The 21,733-nt window shown below is 36.6% G+C and overlaps 1 protein-coding gene across 2 annotated transcripts in view; it reads left to right on the top strand.

Moving 5' to 3' along the window:
- The first annotated feature begins 23 nt into the window (after window positions 1-23).
- LOC117400657 (band 4.1-like protein 4B) overlaps window positions 24-21,733 on the top strand; it is a 141,243-nt gene continuing 119,533 nt past the window's right edge. The window contains exon 1 of one of the 2 annotated variants that reach the window (XM_059022791.1): window positions 24-734. In XM_059022791.1, the coding sequence (XP_058878774.1) occupies window positions 471-734 (264 nt within the window). In that variant the 5' untranslated portion in view covers window positions 24-470. The remainder of the gene's footprint in view (window positions 735-21,733) is intronic. The other variant, XM_059022792.1, reaches the window with a different exon arrangement.

Genomic DNA, 21,733 nt, shown 5'->3' with positions numbered 1-21,733 from the left:
AAAAGTTGCCTGAGCTGTTGGTTTTACGCAAGCGTAGTATGAGCTGTTTGTCCTGTTCATCTGGTCGAGTTACCTGTGAGAGAATCAGTTTCGGTGGAGAGAACCAAGTGTACCCTGCAATAGGGCTTTCTCAATGTAAGGAGCGGAGAGGTGGAGGGGGAGATCTGGGGCCAATGCTGGGGATTCATAATTGGAGCAGAAGCAGGTGACGAAGAACTTACACGCAACAACCGAGGGGAAATATACAGCTGTATAGTATTCTACAATTTTTTTTTTTTTTAAATAAAAAAGCAGGCGGAATTGTGCGTTTAATTTTGCTTTGGGAAGTACAGTAACTATTCCAAAGCTCAGAGTCTGTTTGTTACTGCTGGTGTTTGAAACCCGACATTGCTGCTAAAGTATTGAGTATTGAGCTCGATTTGGGTTGTAACAGTACAGTGACGCGGACCTTGGATAATTAAATCGCCAAGATGATGCGCTTTTTGCGTCGGACTTTTGGCCGGGGGTCGATGCGGCGGTATCAGTCACCAGGCGAGCGGGACAGGAGAGGCAGAGGGGGTATTGGAACGCACCCACAACCGCACCCGCACCTGCACCAGCAGCAGCTGCATCACGTCCCGACCGTAGTGACTGGAGGAGCCGTGGTTCACATCCCAGCGGCAGGCAACAGTAAATCGGTGCTGACCTGCCGGGTCCTGCTGTTAGACGGGACGGACGTTAGTGTAGATCTACCGGTGAGTCTCTGGTTTTCATAGAACTATACTATTAATTATCTCGTCTACAGTTGTTGCATAACAGAATAAATCAATTTGGCGCTTTGCAGTGTTTTATTGCCCATGTTCACTGCGGAGGAACTTTCGTTTACACGCAGTAAAAGTGAATACTTAACTGTTGGTGAAAGGTGGAAAATCTGTTCCGAGTAGTCATGGCAGCCACGAATGTCCACTTGCTGGATCCATTACTTTAACAACGTAATTACTGTTAACGTTTCTTTATTACTACTTGGCAGAATAATCGGATTGTTTTTATTTTTAATTTAGATGACGTGTAAGGTAATTACGCAAAATTACGCATGTTGTGTTCTGATGTGATTTATCAGCACAGCAACTGGTGTATTGTTTTACACGAAGTACTATTGTCTTAAAACAGGTTTTGTTGTTTTCTTTAGCTGAGTAATAGTTACATTTTTTGACTTGGCGCAACAGAAACCATACTGTAGCCTATTCTCTGCACATAACTTTGTAGTAGACTTTGAGCTTAGTAAGTAAATATTTACCCCCCCCCCCCCCCCCCCCAACTTTTTGATCTGTCGCCTAGTTAAACGTTTGTTGTCAATACAAGGATTGTAAGAATATTTCGTATGCTGTAACATTCGAATGTAATGCACGGCTACGCGATTACCTGAGTAGAAAATTACCTAGCAACCAGGGGCACTTACATGTGGTATACAAACCATTGCTTTACACATTCATTGCACAGTATAAAGAATGCAAATAATTATATGCAGTTTTTTTTTTTAAACTCTATTTGTTAAAACCAGAGGGAGAAACATGCAATACAACAACAGTGCAAGCTGCGAGGCAGATGCCTACAATAATGAAATGATCTGTGCTTGGTGATGCTGAATTTATATCTGGCAAGTAAACCACAATACCTAGTGCACTGTAGATTGCACTATGTCTGAGAGAATGTAAATTGTAGATTGCTCTGAATACCGAGAGAGAATTGTTATTTTGTCTCCTTAAACCTATTCTATTACATTGATAATGTCCAATGTAGCAGTAATGCTAGAAAACTTCCCTGGTAACAACCTCTACATTTTCCGCACAGATGCCAAAGATTTGCAACTGTTATAGTAACTGTATTAGCAAACATATGTTGCAGACTGCCAAAGTAAAATGGTATTTTCCAAAGAAGTCACACAGTTCTTTTATTAAAAATGTAGCCATTCATATAAAATTCTTTAAACATGTTAATTAGGCAGTACTATAACTTATCTTTTTTTTTAGTCTTGATCCTTAAAATGCTTCTATCACCATTGTTTCATTTTCATTTCTGCTGCCAGAGTAGGTGCTCAGATGTATACTGTACGTGTTTGAGTAATGCAGCTTTTTTCTACTTCCTTAGCTTTCTGGTCATACTAACCTCTTGGATTATATACAGTGTCTCTGTCACATTTCAAGCTATTTCCAGAGATGGAAATAAGACTCCTATTGTATAGCAGTTCGATCCATTCCTGGTTTTACTGTGGTTTTAATTAATGGCCACCTGAGCTTGTTAGCTATACACTAATCAAGCTTGTATTAAAACCTGTCATGGGTGAAACAGAAATCTTCCATCCCTGTGTTTCGGTCATTCCATGCTGTCGAAGGAAGTAAACTATGGGACTGTTTTGTAGAAACAGAAAACATAAACTTGAATATCAGTTATAAAAAAAGATATTCTGTGAAAGTTTAAGTTAGTTGGTTCTTGACTCAGTTTTTCTTGATTTATTTAACTGCAACGGCTTATGATCCATGTTGTTTGAAGGTAAAGTGCGAAATAGCCTTGAGCCCAAATTGTATCTCAAAGCATTAAGTCTACTTAACCATATATAACCTGCAAATTATAAGATTTCCAACACAGAAAAAGTGCAAAATCACTTGATAGGGGTCCTAGGAAACAAAATTGGGTGCACAAGAAATGCAGTGAAACTTATATCTATCACCGAGATAATCAGCTAAGAAACAAGACAATTGAGAACTTGAACTGGAGTTTAGTTCTGCATACAGTAGATCTCCATAGTGACTTTTTTCATATTATTATTATTATTATTATTATTATTATTATTATTATTATTATTATTATTATTTGTTTATTTAGCAGACGCCTTTATCCAAGGTGACTTACAGAGACTAGGGTGTGTGAACTATGCATCAGCTGCAGAGTCACTTAAAATTTACGTCTCACCCGAAAGACGGAGCACAAGGAGGTTAAGTGACTTGCTCAGGGTCACACAATGAGTCAGTGGCTGAGAGGGGATTTGAACCGGGGACCTCCTGGTTACTTTGACTATGATGAACAGTAAACTAGCTCTAGTTCCAAAGCTGATATTTTCTATGCCAACACTTCCCTTTTGTCTCACCCCTGATTTTTTTATTGCAACGAATTCCTGTACACACATGAAAAATGAACTGCATGGGTTACTGTAATATTTGACCTGTTTTACCAGTATTTCTATTTTTAAAGATCAGCTGTGCACTCTGGGTACTCTAGATACTCTAGGTACTGTTTAAACAGGATTAAAACCCATGAATAGAAACCAATCCAATACTTCTACTTTTTATAAATCACCGCAGCAGCATATACACTGACCGGCCTTAAAATTAGAGAATGGCCTTAACCCTTTCAACACTGCAGACCTGTAAAGATCAAGTAAAAATAACCCCACTCGACACTGCAGACCAGTGGTACACTGTAGTACTCCGAGCATTTTATATAAAGGCATTCTGAAAGCAGCAGCAGCATGGAACACGCTCCTGTGATAGTTTCCGAATCTCTAACCTGGCATGCAATCATTTTAATTGACAGAAACAAGAGAGAAGCAGACAGGGGAAACCTCTGACGTATTGTTTTCCTGGGGACCTTTAGTACATTAAGTGCTTGTGGATCCCTTTTGATACTTTTTCTTCAGGAACACTTGCACAAAAACACATCCTGATTCATTAGAACAGCCGTATGCCAGCTGCGAAAGCAAATTTCTTTTACCAGCCTTCTGAGATTCAGGGCCTTGTTCGTTGGACTGCTGTCTTGTCACACACAGCAGAAATGTGTTACCGGTACTCTCAAACAAGAGTGCTAATCATACAGCACTAAGTGTGATGGTAGACACTGTGAGGTTGGAAAAGGTCTGGTAAAGATGAACTCCCATATGAATAGTGCAGCACAGGCTTATCGCTAGACATTAGGGAAGCAGGGGGTTTTGATCAAGGAGATGCTGTCAAAGGCATTTGAAAGTGTGCTTTTGTGAGTCTGATTTAAGATATTTCTGGTGTGCAAAGTCTTTAAATCGGCACATGCAGCTCCCAATCAATAAAGCAGGTGATTCTTTTTATGTTCCGGAGTACAAAACCTCTTTAGTGGTGATGATATAGTATACTATGTAACACAATTTTTGTTCCTGGGTAGTGAGTGTTATTTCCTAATTGCTTATGCCTTAAAAGTATAGAAAATGGCCTATATTCCTCACAAACTTTGCTTTTGTGACCAGGACAGTGATATTTTGAAATTTACCTATTTCCAATGAGAAAACGGGCGTTTTTGTGTCTTTTCGTTCACATAAAGTCAGAAAAAAACAACATATGAATCCAAATTAACATGTATTTATACTAAAGTAATACAAAAATGACTACAAAAGATTTAGAAGTGAGTAGTTTTTCGAGATTTACGATTATACTGTAAATCACTTTCACGAATCAGCAGTCACAAAGAAATTTATTTGCAACAGTTAATCAATTTATCGATTTATTGATCCCCATGGATTATTTTTCATTAATCATTAAATTGCCCTGTTGCCTCAAGTTGCAAGCTACTAAGAAACGCATGTTTTTTTCCATGTCAGACAAAAGTGCGTCCATTTGTATTTGTGATAAGAAATGGCAGAATCCTGTGATAATAAAGTTTTATCAATGCATATATTCTATTACTATATAATTTTATGCACAATGTTTTTGGTTGTATTTTGTGAAGAGTACTTCATTGCCCACTGTCTGTTGCTTTTTCAAACCTGTGGGAAACCATTTTCCACCATAAGCCTAAACTCCTAATTTCATTTTTAACATGGTGTCATAAAGTACCTTTAAATAAAATAAAAACAAACTATACATTTGTCATAAGATAAGACGTGTCATTATTTTTATCGAGTCAACAGTGCCAAAGCAAATCAAATTAGTGTGAATCATTTCACTCACTAGAAACGCAATAACCATTTTGACTTTAGCTTAAGATATAGAGATGCTGAACTGTATGCGTTATATAATATAAACTGCTTACTGTATTCTGCACTGGAGCGGTTTTTTCGCCCACAAAAAATAAGACTGTGATTGTGTGCAGATCCCCACTTTATTTGCTTTTAATCAGTGCAACCAGTACCATAAAACAGGTGGTTTAAAGTTACCCTTGTATCCACCTTCCACTTGCTTTAAAATGTAAACAAGTGAAGTCTTTTATTAATACTCTTGATTGCTTTCCTTTTGGGATGCCCGCGTTTTCATTTTTAAGCATTTGCTAATAAAAAGGCTTTACAGTCTTACTGAACTTGGTGTCCCAAAGGAGTTGGTCACCTTCTGAAGAGAGAGGAAAAAAAAACACATGCCCTGGAATTATGCAAAATAAAAAAGCAGGCATCAGCAGAATGTCTTTTGAAAACTGGTTTAGGATGAAGCCCTTTTAATCTCTCTACAACAATGGCAGTTAATGGGTAAATAGGAAAAACTGCAATTCTATTGTGCAGAAGACCTTGAGCTACAGTAAAGGAGGTGGCAGCAGCACAGCAGGATCAGGCCTGGCTGCTGTTGGACAAGCGATCTTCAACCTTCCTTATCAAGTCCAGTGCAAAATCCCAAGCACTGCCGTTCACCACTGCTCCATGCTCAGGAACTCTTGCGTTTAAGTACTGAATTGTGTCTACTATGTCTTTTGATTGTTATAAGAGGTGTCATCTCGTGGAGTTTTCAGTTCTGGTTACTCAAACTGTAGTAAATGATTCTGTTATAATTAAAAACATCCTGCACACAACATATTAACTCATTAATAACAAGTTGAAAGATTATACTTATAAACTTATATTTTAAATCTGTTTTACTTTAGAACCAAGCTGTATGTTTGTTGCATGGGGTGTCTATAGCATGGACTACAATTTTGAAAAATCAGGTAATTGGTTGATTTCTCATAAGTGATTTACAATACACAATACTAAAAAATATTGGACAGTAATAGTAAAACATTTATTTTATTGAAGCCAACTTCACACATATCTGAGTGAGGTTAGAAGGAATTCAAGGAATGGCAACGGCAGGAAAAATACTGTGTTTACTGTAACATCCCTGCCTCTCCAAGTGGAATGGTACATGCAGTGACAGTTTTGTTATTGTAATTATGAATGCACTTAATTTTAAAACAGCTTTCTACATTTTGTAAATAACTGATTGTACTTTTGAAACTGACCAAGTTAATTAGGGATGTCCTTAAGTTTTATTATTAGCAATTTGTTGTTAAATCCAGTAAGTTCAGTACAGGACGTATTAATAATAATAATATTTAGCCCATTAAGAATTTGGAAATGTCAGGTTTCTATTTAAATTGCTGTGGAAGGGGGTACAGTATGTAGATGGATAATAACTCTTGGCCTTCAGATATTTAAAAATGTGTATCGGTCTACCTAGCTATTTCTACCATCCTGTCTGAAAGGTGGAACCCTAAATGTTGTAGCTAATTTATTAAAACAGTTTGTTTTCAGATTATCAGTTACTTCTTCTGTTTATTAAATGGATAGATATACATGCAGTATCTATTCACGCTTTACATTGTTCATGTTTTCTGTGTGCTTTCCCTCAAATAAGTGTAGGATTATTCATTTTCTGACTGGATTATTACATCACTGAGCACACTCTTACAAGTTTTCCCACGGTTATACAGTAGTATGCATTTATTATAGTTTACCATGGTTTGCATGTTTTTAAATATGCTGTTACCATACATCTTTGGTCTTTAGAATGCTTTTATTATGCTTTTATTTATTTATTTATTTATTTATTTATTTATTTATTACACTTTCCTATACCTTTACTATGGGAAGAAGTGAACTGACTTGCTACATTTACCTCATTTTGACAATACTGTACACCTTGACATTATTCTACACTAAATCCCTCAGCTGCTGAAGATTACTGAAGGCTAAAAAATAGTTTATAAAAAAATGAGAGCATAATTGCACTAATGTCCAGGCGGAGTTAGGGTAGCATAGTGTAAAACAGCCCCTCTGTGTACCGAATCAATATAAAGGTAACTGTTCAGTGGAGCTGTTCAACGCCCTATACAGTAGTATACAGTACACATACTCTCCTAAATAAACAGATGTTATTTCACAGAGAGCAAGACTCTTACAGAAGTTTCCCTGGTGGAAAAGCTTACATTTGAATCATTAATATTTGAAGTGAAACTCGGCTGTCAAAAAGTGCAGAATTTAGTGAGAGATTCCAACAACATGGCCATAACACTCTGTATTTCTCTGTACTGCAGAGCTACTGTGTTTTAATCACTGTTCCTGTACACATTTTATAGTTTCTCAGAACCAGATCAGTTATTTTGTTTGGAGTACCAATCCCTTTTCTATATTAAATTTAATTTAAAAAAAGCAGTGTCAATAGAGATCGCCTGTTTGTACAGTACATTGTGATAGAGATACTACATCATTTTGTTATTCTGGTATGACAAGAAGTAGATGTACCGCTATAGAATAACTTTAATGTTTATGATGACAAAAAAAAAACATGTCATTTACAGTAAGTATTTTCTTGTGCACCATTAAGTTTAGGAGTTCAAAATGACATTCGATTCATGACTTGAGCCCTACATTAGCTGTAGCTGACATTTATCTTCTATGTAATGCAGCTTGTTTCAGTTGTTATTTGTAATTTCATTTTGAACAAAAAGAATACCTGCAATGTGTATTACTTTTGATACATGTAGTTTTAAAAAGGCTAACACACATTAGGGCAAATGTCTTTTTAATGACTTCCGGTAACATTAAGACACATTCTAGCATTCATTACTGTGTCAAAATAGCTCCACTCTTCCTGCCTTCAGAAGGGCTTTTTTCATTTCAATTTAGAGACGAGAAAGAGAGTTGTGTCTCTGAGTTCAAAGCTTCCTCGTTTATCATCTTTCAGATTCATGACAAAATGGTTTGCATGCTAGTCAGTGCTTCTAACAGTAGTGACAGATGAGTAGGCAGATTATAATACTGCGCTGCAGAACACATTGCTGACGTGTTTTTTTTTTTTTTTTTAGTACAGTATTTCATTTTTTTTATGATCAGATACGAGGTTAGAAAGCCTTTACGTGTAACAGTCTGGTCATATGTATTGTAATACTAAAATAAACAATTGAACAGCATATTTGTCATCACTACCTCTGCACCAATCGCATGAAATATTAATGGCTGATTGGATGAACATCCCTTGAGACACCTTCCAGCACCTTGTGGAGTCTATGCCATGCCGTGTACAGGGGCTGTGCTATGGTGGGCCAACCTACTATTAGGTTAAAGAAATACAGTTAAACAAATCTGTTCAGCCATCAGTAACATTGTGTCTATAAATGTTACCAAACAATTGCATCAGGTCCTTGCAAACTTTCTGCTGCTACAGGTACTGTAGTGGCAGGATATTCCTGTGTAGTCCTGAGAGTTCCCCTGGCAAAGGCTTCCAAGGTGCAAACACATGCAAAACTACGTTAAACAATATCTAGATCTATATATCCAGTCTTCATTAGCTGGAGTAACAGAAGGTGGTTTGGAATCATTTTATTTTTGTTACTGTAAATAATTAAGGTGTGCAGTACTGTGAAAAGTGGTTTATTGGGGCATTTAACCACAGGTTGCTCCTTTGTCAAACTATTTTTTATTTTTGATGGAAATGACAAACACACCAAAAACATGAATATGTAAAGCATACTTTATATTCAATAATATTACCTGAAATCTGTTTGCTCTTGTGTAAACATCTGTAAGAAAGACAATATTGAAATCTTACACTGTCGATCAGTTAACTACATTTTGCATACCCTATAAATGCAAATTAAGCCAAATGTATGGAGGTTGCAGCAGGCAGTCCAGTAGTTCCTCAGGACCAATACTGAAACCAAAGTTAAAAGAACAGGCAGCAGGGGATAGCCTTTCTGACTAGTTGAAATGCTCATCTCATCAGAAACACACACTGTACCTTGGTGGCTACATAAGACCTTTTTTGATCTAACCACTGATGGCAGAATAAAGATTGTAGATTGTGATTGTTGCCATCCATGATACTGTAAACTGTTTTGAAAGGATGTCAGGAATAATTCAATATGCTTTCAGATCTAGAGTCTAGAATCTAGTTTACTACTCTTGATTTTATTACAGTTCAGCTTCCTCAAAATGGGATCAGCAAAACATTTCTGTATACTGTGTGTGTGTGTGTGCATATTATTATTTATTTCTTAGCAGACGCCCTTATCCAGGGCAACTTACAATTGTTACAAGATATCACATTATTTTTACATACAATTACATTATTTTTTTACACATTATTTTTACATACAATTACCCATTTATACAGTTGGGTTTTTACTGGAGCAATCTAGGTAAAGTACCCTGCCAAGGATATGCAATACCACAATTATGACAAAACTGTTTAACATTTAAAGCACAGGATGCTGTATTTTAAATGTAAAATATGCTGCCCATTTTGTACATAACATCTATTGGGTACAGAATTAGATTTATTCCATCAGTTATCACTTCATAACAGCATAGCTATGGCCACAAGTTTAGCATCACCCAACATTTTAGGATTGAGACATAGTAATAAATATATAAAAAAAACAAAAACTTTATTATTATTATTTATTTCTTAGCAGACGCCCTTATCCAGGGCGACTTACAATTGTTATACAAGATATCACATTATTTTTACATACAATTGCCCATTTATACAGTTGGGTTTTTACTGGAGCAATCTAGGTGAAGTACCTTGCTCAAGGGTACAGCAGCAGTGTCCCCCACCTGGGATTGAACCTACGACCCTCCGGTCAAGAGTCCAGAGCCCTAACCACTACTCCACACTGCTACCCATATGAGTGTGTGTGTTTTGCATTAAGCCTTTTCTTAACTGACAGGATATCCATGTTTTACAGAAAACAGTAACACAGCGAGCGGCAAGTACACCTCAATAATAATAAGTGCGGCCACTATTCTTCTTGGGAACTAAATTGGAAAGAAAACAACATCCCGTTGGTTTATGTCAGTGATAACTCTGTGATCCATTAATAATAACCGTGTGGCTTCCAATACAGAATGCTTTATCTCCAGTTATTGCACAGATAGTTTCTTACCAAAAAGATAAAGTAAGTAGCTGTGACGGGGTACTCCCCGCCCCTGTGCATATTATAATTTGTATTTTGTTTTTGTTGTATTGGTACGTATTCTGTTTGGCAGGACGAGAGAGGTGCCGTCCGCCATTATTTGTTATTATTTTAAAATAATTGCAGTACCTGACGCTCCTGGGATAGCCTGCCTGCTCTGCCTGCGTCCAGGAGGCGCTGGCAATCACACACAGCAGGCAGGCTATCCCAGGAGCGTCAGGTACTGCAATAAATTAAATTACAACAATTACACAAAAACACTATTTACAATGTACACACACAAACCCCCTCTTCATGTGCAGGGCTCCTGCCCTGCTACAATGTATCATGCACTTAAAACATTAATCTATGAGTATTTTTCATGATTCTGGATTTTCTACCTGTGCCTCTGCCTCTCTCTCTCTCTCTCTCTCTCTCTCTCTCTCTCTCTCTCTCTCTCTCTCTCTCTCTCGACAGGTCTGTAATCTGTACTTTACCTTTCCTGATTCTTTTAAACAACAGTGTTAAATGTTTGGGGGACCTGCAGTGGAGAGTGCTACACACAGCTTTGGGGGTAAACTCTTTTGTTAGTTTTCTAAATCCCAATGTGACTGACCGGTGCCCTTTTTGTGAACAACGCAGGGGTGGACAAATCACTACTATGTATGGTAGACCGATAGGCTACCAAAAGGTAAACTATGGTAGCCCACCACAAATTTTGGTAGCCCACATTTTTTAGTAGATAAACATTTCCATTTAACGCTACGCACCATTTTACCATATATAACCAGATACTGCCAAAGTTTGCTAACAACCTAGTTTCTGTTAATATTTCGCGCGCATACCATCTAAAATTACAATACGTGCTCGGTGATGTCATAACGACCACTGAAGGGATGAAGAGTTTTCCCCTCCCCAAACCACAAAGGCAGAAGAGGCAGAGTGGTATTACAAACAAACAATACAGTGTCGTGTTCATATTGCGGGGACTCATCTTAAGAAATATATGCTTATCTTGCAGTGTAAACGCAGCATTATAGAACCTAGCCCCACCTTTTACCAGTCTTCATTAGCTAAACAATTTTGTACCGTTTTACTTTTATATTTTTAAATATTCATAAAAATATCTATAAAACACAAATATAAAAAGGATTAGTTAATTTTTTTTCTTTACCCTGTGCACTCACACTCACAGTATCCACTGTGCATTCCATTATCAGTAACTAAACTCTGCAAGTGTTGCATTTATTTCAGACGTATTATTATTGTACGAAAAAAGTTGGTGGCCTAAACGTGTACACAGAATATAAACATGAGCACGGCTTTCTGCTGACTTAAGAAAAACAACAGTAACGTCAGGGTATAAAATAGCACACTTTATAAAGACATTACCATGTGAGGGGGTTCCCTCACAATACCGTTAGCTAATTGTTCAGTTGGAAATAAAAAAAAAAAAATAAAATAACGCACCTTGGAAACACTGTGATAGCCACTGAGGGTACGGTGTTCTCTCCTGTTTATTAATTTGTTTATTAATGTATATTATCTCGGCCATAACTCCGGTAAAATAGTAGCCTACTGTATACTTGTAATCACTATATATACTGCCGGCGCTATTCTAGTAAAGTATAAAGCAAATTCCCCACTCTAATTTAGTTTATCTGTCATGTCACTGGTCTTGCAAGCAAGTAATGCGCGATATAAAAAAATAAAAATAATAATCTTAAGGCATGAACCAATTACGATTGGATCCGCTGGTTACTATAGCTACCGCTCCAACTGAGTAGGCGTGTACTAAACGGGAGTAAACTGGTTTATCAATCTGTCTATACAAGATCTTTGAAGTAACTGCTTAAGAAAAAAAAAAATCTTTAGAAGCCGCCGCTAGTCGCGCAGGCTTTTCAACATTACAGTTCGGTAGTCCGGATCCAATTTTTGATAGTGCCGGGCGCCCGAACTACCTATTTGTCCGCCCCTGCAACGGGAAACGGTGTTTCACTGCTATTTATACTACCTCAGCCTGAGTCCACTCTTTATAACGTGTTTTTTTGAAAAGATGGGATTGGTTTTCTCAAATGTAACTTTATCTGAAACAAAAACACATTGGAAATGTGAAAAAACGTCAAGTTATCAAAAGTGTTCAGCCATTTAAAGTGGAAATATCAAAAACACAAGCCAAGTTTCAAGAAACCACTGGGGCAACCTTGTCCAGCACAAAGCAAATAGGCACAACTTGGCTTGTTTTGCATGCTTTCAATCCGCTTTTATTGTGCCTGAAAAACACAAAGCCAAGTTAGTAGAAACTATTGGGGTAACCTTGATCCTGACCACTTTTACAGTTGTGCCTATATGCTTTGTGCTGGGCAAGGTTGCCCCAATGATTTCTTGAAACTTGGCTTGTGTTTTTGATATCTCCACTTTAAGTGGCTGTGCACTTTAGATAACTTGGCATTTTTTCGCATTTTTTTTTTGTTTCCGATTACTGACACAGGAGCGTGTTTTAAGAGGGTTAGAACACACACACTGGCCACTGGGCATATCTATGCCCATTTCAAATGCTACTGTGTGTGCGTGTGTTTTTTTATATTATCAGGCATAGAAACCATACATTGCAATGACTGCTGAGGTTTGTTGTCTTGTTGATGGTCTAAAACCTGCACAGTTTAAAGGGAGGATAGTTTATCATATTGACTTTGAATTATTTGGCGACTCAGAAGCTTGTTAGAGACAGCTATTGGGGGGTGGGTGGGGTGACCTACTGCTAAAAATGGGTGGGAAGAGAGGATACCACACAAGAGTTCAAAGTATGGTCAAGAAGATTCCTATAAATAGAGTTTCTTGTGCCGTACCTACGTGTGCGTGTGTGCGTGCGTGCGTGCGTGTGTGTGCGTGCGTTCGTGAATGCATTGTCTGTAAGGCACATCCAGACACACCCCTACAAAAATAACAAAGTCATTTTGTAAAATATTAATAAAGGTTGCTTTGTAAGTTACGGTGTCTAAAAGTGATGATTGTCCAATGTGAAAAATGGACAACAATGTTAGCTTTTACCGCACAATACGCTGCCACCAGATACTTAAAAGGAAAATGATCTTATCTGAATGCACTGTGCTCCACCACAGAAGCACATGTGTGAGTAATTGGACCATGGTTTTTGTTCCTCCTGACTTGTTTATTACTGGAAGAGCGAATTACAGTATGTGCTGCTTACTTAGTAATCTGAACTACTGTTTAATTCACAATTGTTGGCTAATGGTTTATTTTCTATTGTCATTTTTAGCTTAGGATTGCCCTGTCCATTGTCGTACAGTTTACTCCAGGTACTTCACATTTACAGAAAAATGTCAACATGGCTGCCTTAGTAGCTGGGAATAATTGTAAACGTGTTGCTTGGAAAACAATGATATGTGTAATGTATACTTCAATGATATATGTAATGTGTACTTCAAATCCCATTTAGGCTTTCAGAGGTTTGTGTACTCTGTGGTATGGCACTTACTACAGTGTACATGACTTTCAAGCCTGCATTGGAACTCAATGAGTCCGATGGCATCTGATACAATTAAAGGCTTCTGTAGTGAAGTTACATCAGCTGTTGTCAGATGAGCAGCTCCATTGCCTATTTGACTTTTAGTATCATTTTACTGTACTTTTTAAACAAAATAGCTTGACATTCATTATCATGCATTCATTTGCCTAAAATGTAGTCTGTAAAGGTTTAAATGGTAAACGTAAATCAAAAATCTAAATGGCATACTATAACAATAACTCCAAAACTGGTTTGTATAGAAGTGTGCCGTTTGGATCTTGAACATGGGGAAATGCTGTATGCTCCTGGATCACGCAGAGTGATGACCAGGGGTCTTCAAAAGGTTTGACTGTACATTAGTGGCCACTAACTCCATGCAAAGAAAGTTAAGCCAATCGTGTATTTGACCAACTGAATAGCCACTGACTGTATGTCCCTTTTTAAATCAGTAATGTTAAACAATGATTACAACGGCATGCAGCACAATGCATTTGTCTAGCTGCTCTGTCCCTGGGGGGCTTTGAGCCGAGCTACCATGCATCAAACTGCTACTCTTCAGTAAAAAGGGGGGAAAAAATCACAAAAATGAAGTGCGGTTTACATGTTAAGCGGGCATGTTTTTTTTATGATTTATTTTTAATTCATCATTTTGTTAAGTTTAAGAAATTATCAAAGCCAAGGATATGCAATACCACAATTATGACAAAACTGTTTAACATTTAAAGCACAGGATGCTGTATTTTAAATGTAAAATATGTTGCCCATTTTGTACATAACATCTATTGGGTACAGAATTAGATTTATTCCAGATTTATTCCATCAGTTATCACTTCATAACAGCATAGCCATGGCCAAAAGTTTAGCATCACCCAACATTTTAGGATTGAGACATATATTAATAAAAAAAACCAAAAAAACATTATTATTATTTATTTCTTAGCAGACGACCTTATCCAGGGCGACTTACAATTGTTACAAGATATCACATTATTTTTTACATACAATTACCCATTTATACAGTTGGGTTTTTACTGGAGCAATCTAGGTAAGGTACCTTGCTCAAGGGTACAGCAGCAGTGACCCCACCTGGGATTGAACCCACGACCCTCCGGTCAAGAGTCCTGAGCCCTAACCACTATTCCACACTACTGCCCTTTATGAATGGAATTGAGATAGTTATGTAATCAAAGAAACTACAAAAGTGCAAAAGTACCGGAAGCCAAATAGTAGTACAGTATTTTTCATGTTAGATTTTGAAATGTCGCATTTTTAAATTTCAGTTTTTCTTTAAGTATATGGAAATCTACAAAACGGTATGTAATTCAAAATGTTTACGTATTCAGGGGGTTTCATTCAACTTTATGAAGCAAAATTAGTTGATTCTATAAGGTGATGCAACACTTTTGGCCATAGCTGTATATTGTTCTGTACAGCTGACAAAGTTAACCCTAGCCAATCCTTTAGGCGCAGTACAGAAACAAGGACCAGAGGATGCAGATGCAAATTATGTGGTGATAAACTTAGGATAGAGGGTAGCAGACACGTCTTTACACAGAGTGGTGATGGTATGGAATGGGTTACCAAGGGTGATGCATGATGTTGATGCAGAATCATAGGGATAATTTAAGATCCGGCTTGACAGAGTTTTGAGATCAATCATCTTCAAGAACCGAATGAGCATTGATGCCAAATGGCCTCATGTTCGTAAAATTTCTTATGTTCTTATATAATATGCAAGTTCAGACAGTCGAGCATAGATTCTAATGTAACGCCTACATTTTTTAAAAAAATAATAATTATACAGCAGGCTAAAATTACTGGCAGTAGTTTCTTGTAAGTTTTACCCTGACTGTCTTGGATAGAAACGTGTACTGTCAACAGATGACAATTCATATGGTCTCTCATGGGTTGTGGATGCCCCAGTGAGATGGTGTCCATCAGTGTGGCACCATCCTTTTTAGAAATACAAATAGAAATTACATGACAAACGTTTCGACTAGAAGTCTTTCTCAGAGTCTTCAGAGTCTAAGCCACTATCCTTGCCTGCCTGTCGCCCATGCATGCGCTAGCTCAGAGTGGATGAAGGTCCCCTGGGATTCCCATACCAGTAGGTCCCTACACACTTGCTTGGGGAACGTCATTCGTGGGATATTGTTTCGAATGTCAATTTGCAGTGTTCACGTTTTTTTGTAATTGCTCTTATGTGAAATCATTCTTATCCATTTATTGTACTTATTTCTTGCTCTTAATGGAATTTACTATTATAACCAAATATTTTAGTTTAACTGATCTTAGTCGTAATCGCTCTCAAACGTACCGTATTTGCTTGTGTAAAAGTCGACCCCCCCCCCCCCCCCCCCCCCCCATTGTGAGGGCGAGATTCGGGTATAAATTATTTATTTCTTAAATATATGTATTAGATATCCTGAGCAGCAGTTTTGCAAAAATTACAATTTTATAAGCACTTCTACCTAGAACCGCCAGAGGCGTCATTTTGTCACGTATTACAATACAGCACGTTTTTTTTTTTTTTTTTTGTATAGCCTTGTGATGGGGTGCTCCCCGTCCCTGTGCATGTTTTTTATTATTATTTAAAATGCAGGGCGGACGATAAGCTGTCTGCCATTACTGTTATTATTTGGAGTTTATACTTGTGATACTGCCGCCGGTCATCGCAATCAGTAAATATAGGCTTTTACTTTAAATTATAGATCGGTTCATATGTTTGCTCGTGTATTAGTCGACCCCAACAACTTCAGGATTGTGTTTTGGGATTAAATTTCTCAATTTATACTCGAGCAAATACGGTAATTATTTACTGTATTTATTTTCTCTCATTTGAATTTGCTCTTGCTACTGGTTTTATTGTATTTTATAACTGCTATTATCTGTAAAGAGATATTTTGTAACAACTGTAAGTCAACTTGGATAAGAGCATCTACTAAGAAATTATTATTATTATTATTATTATTATTATTATTATTAACTACAGTAATAGGATGTATATTGAGATCTGTCAAGAGCATAAAATTGAGCTGAACATTAAACCCTGGTAATGCTGAAGTGATTTGAACGATGTTATTAAAGTCAAGTGCATGGCATAATGTTTTTTAAAACTACTTTTTTCAAGTGATTCAATCGCTCAAAATGTAATTAATTACCACAAATAAAAAAATGACGTAGAGAACTTACTTTTGGAAAGATTGTGTCCAAAATATGAAAACTGCTGAATCTGAATCTGATTTACTTGAGCAGGACAAAGTCAGGGTAAAAATGATATACTGTGGGAAGAGGGATATGACCTTTGTTTCTATCCTGGTATGTGCTGACCGTGAGTTACACTTACAGCCGCTTCCACATATGCTTCAAGTTCTTAGTTATCTGCTACAAATTACAGGTGGAACCCTAGTCAGACAAGCTGTTAAAGACGTGATACTGTATTATCACTTATTTAATTTCAAACGTCATAAACTATGTTTGTTGTTGTTTTGGGGGAAATATCCACACAAATGTAAGTGTAAAACGGTAGGACCAACAGCACTCTGGAATACAGCCTGCTGTTTTGAGAATAGTATTGAAACTTGTTTTCAGTACTGTATTCAGTTTATAGTTAACATTTATTAACTATAAACTGAAACTATAAAAGACAGATGAGACCAACTGAACCGACAAGAAGTCCTGCAACAAAGCAATTATCTGGGTCGTTACCAGCATTCCCTCTAAGGCTAAAATTCGCACATTTTTTCGCAGTAACTGGCAGCAACCATCGCACTCAGTTTACTAACTTTCACAAGTTATTATCAGAAATATCAACCTGAATCGAGACTCCAGCCTGTTGAGGTAAACCTATTATTTTGAGACCATTCTTACAAAGCATTAACACATAAGCATATATTCGTGTCTGCCTTGCAGCTGATTCTCTGATTTCCCTTTGTAAAAATGCATGTCACATGAGTGCAGAGCTCGCTTGGGCACCAGCGAATCTACTGGTACAGGGTGGGCGAAGCAGGCGTCTGGTGATTCTGCCTCTATATAGAGTGCTGCTCGATGCTGCTCATGAACTTTACAGTTTTTAGCTTGTCGTATAATTGAATACTAAAATCAGTGAAGCACAATCTTCCTGCATTATTTAGTGGTATAAATACTCAGGTAAACATAAATAAAAATCACAATACTCACACTTTGACGGTTTTTGTTTTATTTCCCTTTTAAAAAAAGGCCATTTAAGAAATATCATCTCAAGTTTTGAAACTGGTAAAAATGTAATCAGAACATTAGTCGAATATACATATTTTAAGTGTATAGTAATTGAAGAATACCATGTCCATTATTTTTTTGTTGAAAATAACACTGCAGAATTAGGAAAAAAACCATTGAGAGGATTAATTATGTGTTTACATTAAAAGGGGCGCTATTTAAATTACAATCGGGTAATACACAGCAGTGAACCTGTTTTAGAGCAATGAGTCAGTCAACACGCCTTTATATTTTATATTTTATCCTGGTTATTGTTATAATGCCAGTAAAACGCTAAACTTAATTTGTGGAGCACTGTAGGATTACTCTCACAGGACATTGCTGGACTGTTACTAAACTGTTTCATATTTTTTTATTGTAATTTTAAATGCCAGCAATAAGCTAAACCGGTCTTTTCAAAACACCTTTATTTGTAGACTGATCTATAGTGGAAGACTGTAAATATGATTCTCACGACTGTGCTGGATATTTGGTTTTCTGAACTGTTGTAATATAATTCTTAGGATTTTCTGCTTATTTTAATGCCAGCAATGAGCCAAGTGATGTCTATAAACATTATGACAGGTTTTAAGTGTCTTCAGGTGCTTTACTTACTATTACAACAAAATGAAAAACAAAATGAATTGTGGTAATATATATTAAATTTATGTTCAAATGCCATATTTAATTAGTACCTTGATACAAATTGGGAACAAATGGAATTGGCCATTTCTGAAAAACTGAATTTGGTATTCCCTAGAATGGAACAATTAGTAGCCTTAAAGATGGTTACAATTGAGGCAGTGCAGATGCTAGTGTTTTATGCAGTAGTATAGAGCAATTTTATTCAGGCCACCAGTTAAGCATGCAGTCTGTATCTATGATAACAACTGACAGGGCTGCACAGGATCAGAGGATGATTCAAAATCAGAGGCAGAGCCACAATAAATGTCTTGTTTAAATTTAAAGTAAATTGTAAAATTGTTGAGATATGTGTTGGAATATTGTTTCAAAATTGTATAATGCAACAAAAATATAGTAAAAGGGTTAATGTATGGCTGAAGGTTTCTCACTGATAATTTAACCTTTCTCAGTCATAACGGCACGTTTCTCAGTATCTAAAAAGCTTAGAGGTAACGCTGGTTGTTACAATATATTTTTTAATTTGAAAGTAAAAATATATGAAAGCATGACAACCTTTATGTACAAAAATCTTCACTAATATACAATTGAACAAGAACTGTTAAATATTTATTTTCGTTTCATGCAGTATTAAATGGCAGTACTTATTTATATCTGATCATAAAAAATAAATAAATATCAAGATAAAGAAAGAAATACATGTCTATTTATTTATTTATTTATTTATTTATTTATTTATATATTTATATTTAACTTTTACCAAATATATAGGCTGTCCTTCAGCATATAGCTAATTCTCAGAAATGAACGTTCTTTTTTGTCCAGTGGGGACCACAAATAGCATTACTCTCATCAACTAGTATCTAGAGGAATCATACTTCCTTGCACCAATAGAGACCACAATGAGCGTTACACTGACTCGTTATATATAAAATTAGGGATGTAAATATTGTTTAATAAAAAAATCAGTTTAAACTGTTTGATTTCTATTCGTTAACACAGTTACACTGTCACACTAAATACCCTTTAAATAAATACCCTTTCCACATATATTTAGTCTTTGTAATGTATTGACATTTGTTTACCAAACATAAAAAGAGGCAGCTTAAGAGCACAAATCCTCTTTAATTGCATCACGATTGTATCACTTTGCCGATAGTGTATCCCCGTCATAATTAATCTCGATCCACTACAGGGGACACTGTTTTCACGTAAAATAAAACACCATTTAAAAAAAAAAAATACACGTTACCATCCCATAAACTTAGCGTAGCAATCAACAATTCATTTTTCAAGATTCTGATAAATTAATACTATGAATCAATTTTATAAGTAAGTACGTAAAAGACAATTTTTTTTTTATTTGCTTGTTTAGGGGTTCTTTGCTTGGACAATACTAACCAGGGCTGTCCATATACATCAGAATGTAATATAAATAGTGTGTGTTTATGTAGATATGGTTTAAATGTTTAAACGCTGGCACCTGCATTTAAAAGTTCAACCAGACAGAGACACTATGATGTATCCACACTAAAGACTTTGAGCTCACAAAATATGCTTGGTCTTTACTCTGCCAATTTGTAGTTGTGTGTCTTATAAAATCTCACTTAACTACAACATGTAAGCCACCTCTGTGATGCTGGAGGAAGACTGATTTATTCTTATCTTTGTTGATGAGGTTTCTATCCGTAAGGTCAATTGGATATTTGATCTTAATAGTCCTTATCCTGGATACATACATTGTAGCTTTTTTTTCTGCCACTGTGCTTATTATACTATTGTGTATGTTTTCTTTGTATATAAAGTACAGTAACAAGTAGAACCTTGGCCTAAAATGACTCTGTTTTCCAAGAGTAGTAAGGCCCTGTACCTGGATGCAAACATTGATCCCATTTGGAGCACACCAAGTGTAGGAGGTGATAACAGAGTTTAGAATTTTCTACTTGTGAGGGAAACTATTGTCTCAAAGTACACAAGAGGGGACCTGTAGATATAGCTACTGTATATTACAGCTTTTATATAGCCGTTCCTTTTTTTTTTTTTTAAAGGGATTTCAAATATGGCCAATATCTGCATGCCTAGGGGTGGTGTTCGGCACAAGGCGAAGCTGAATGCTGCTCAACGGCCTAGGCCTGTGGATTTTGGACCAAATTTGAACACCCTGGAGTGTGTTGTTACACATTATAAAATGGCACCTCCACCCATCACAAAGTGAATTGTTTGTCAAGTGAATCGGCCCTGTGGTTTTGGTATGGTGACAGTGCCTGCACAAGTTGGAACACTTGTTAGCCAATTATTTTGCTCCCTCTATTTTTTCCATTTTATAGTAATAAAAATAAGTTGGTTATGTGCTGCTTCCACTTTTGAGTAGCATTTCATCCTAATGATCTCTAATCCCAATGCAAGGGAAAGACTTGTCATATACTATACTTTACCTCATGCACAGCAATCCTTCCTAAATCAAGTGACATAGTGTAAAACATACCATCACACTGAGTAAGAAGGTCCTGTCTTATGCTCTAAATACTGCCATTAAGGAGTTGTGTTGTTGGGAACTCTTAGCCGCCCATTTATTACAATCACACTGCGGCTTATCCACCTATTGAAGTACAGCAGCAAAACAAACAATGTTGAAATATAAAACATCCAGTCTTAAAGAAACAGTAAATAGCAAGGCTAATAAAGTATGCTGTGGTTAACATAACAATCCCCACTTAAGAGGGAAGCTGGAAAATATACAACAGTTAAATGAAGCTCAAACATCCATGGAAGTAAGTCATCCAGAACTTTTATAGGGGCATACCCAAGACGCAGCCCGGGAAATTCGTCGTCTTTGAGTGGAGTTGCTGGAGGTGTTTTTTATTTTATTTTTTTTGAGCGGTTTACAGATCTGCAGAGTTGAGAGTTGCTCTTTTGAAGTTACTCTTCAAAGAGCACCTGTAGAACTCCTCTGTTTGTATCCTGGGACACTATCACCCTTCATGTAAATGTGCTTTATTTTGCTCTTATCAGCCCCCTATTTTACTGCATTTAATCCTGTACTTCAGAATACTGTAATCTGCCAAGTTTTTAACCTGTAGTACTTTGTATTTAATCACATCCTGATGTAACTATCACTATTTAATCATATCCTGATGTAACTATCACTATTACCTGCTGTATTATTGAATTGTGGTTTGTCAAACT

This window comes from Acipenser ruthenus, chromosome 4, assembly GCF_902713425.1.
Source record: "Acipenser ruthenus chromosome 4, fAciRut3.2 maternal haplotype, whole genome shotgun sequence".
In the NCBI taxonomy this organism is placed as follows: domain Eukaryota; kingdom Metazoa; phylum Chordata; class Actinopteri; order Acipenseriformes; family Acipenseridae; genus Acipenser; species Acipenser ruthenus.
This window is presented reverse-complemented; position numbering and strand designations above follow the sequence as displayed.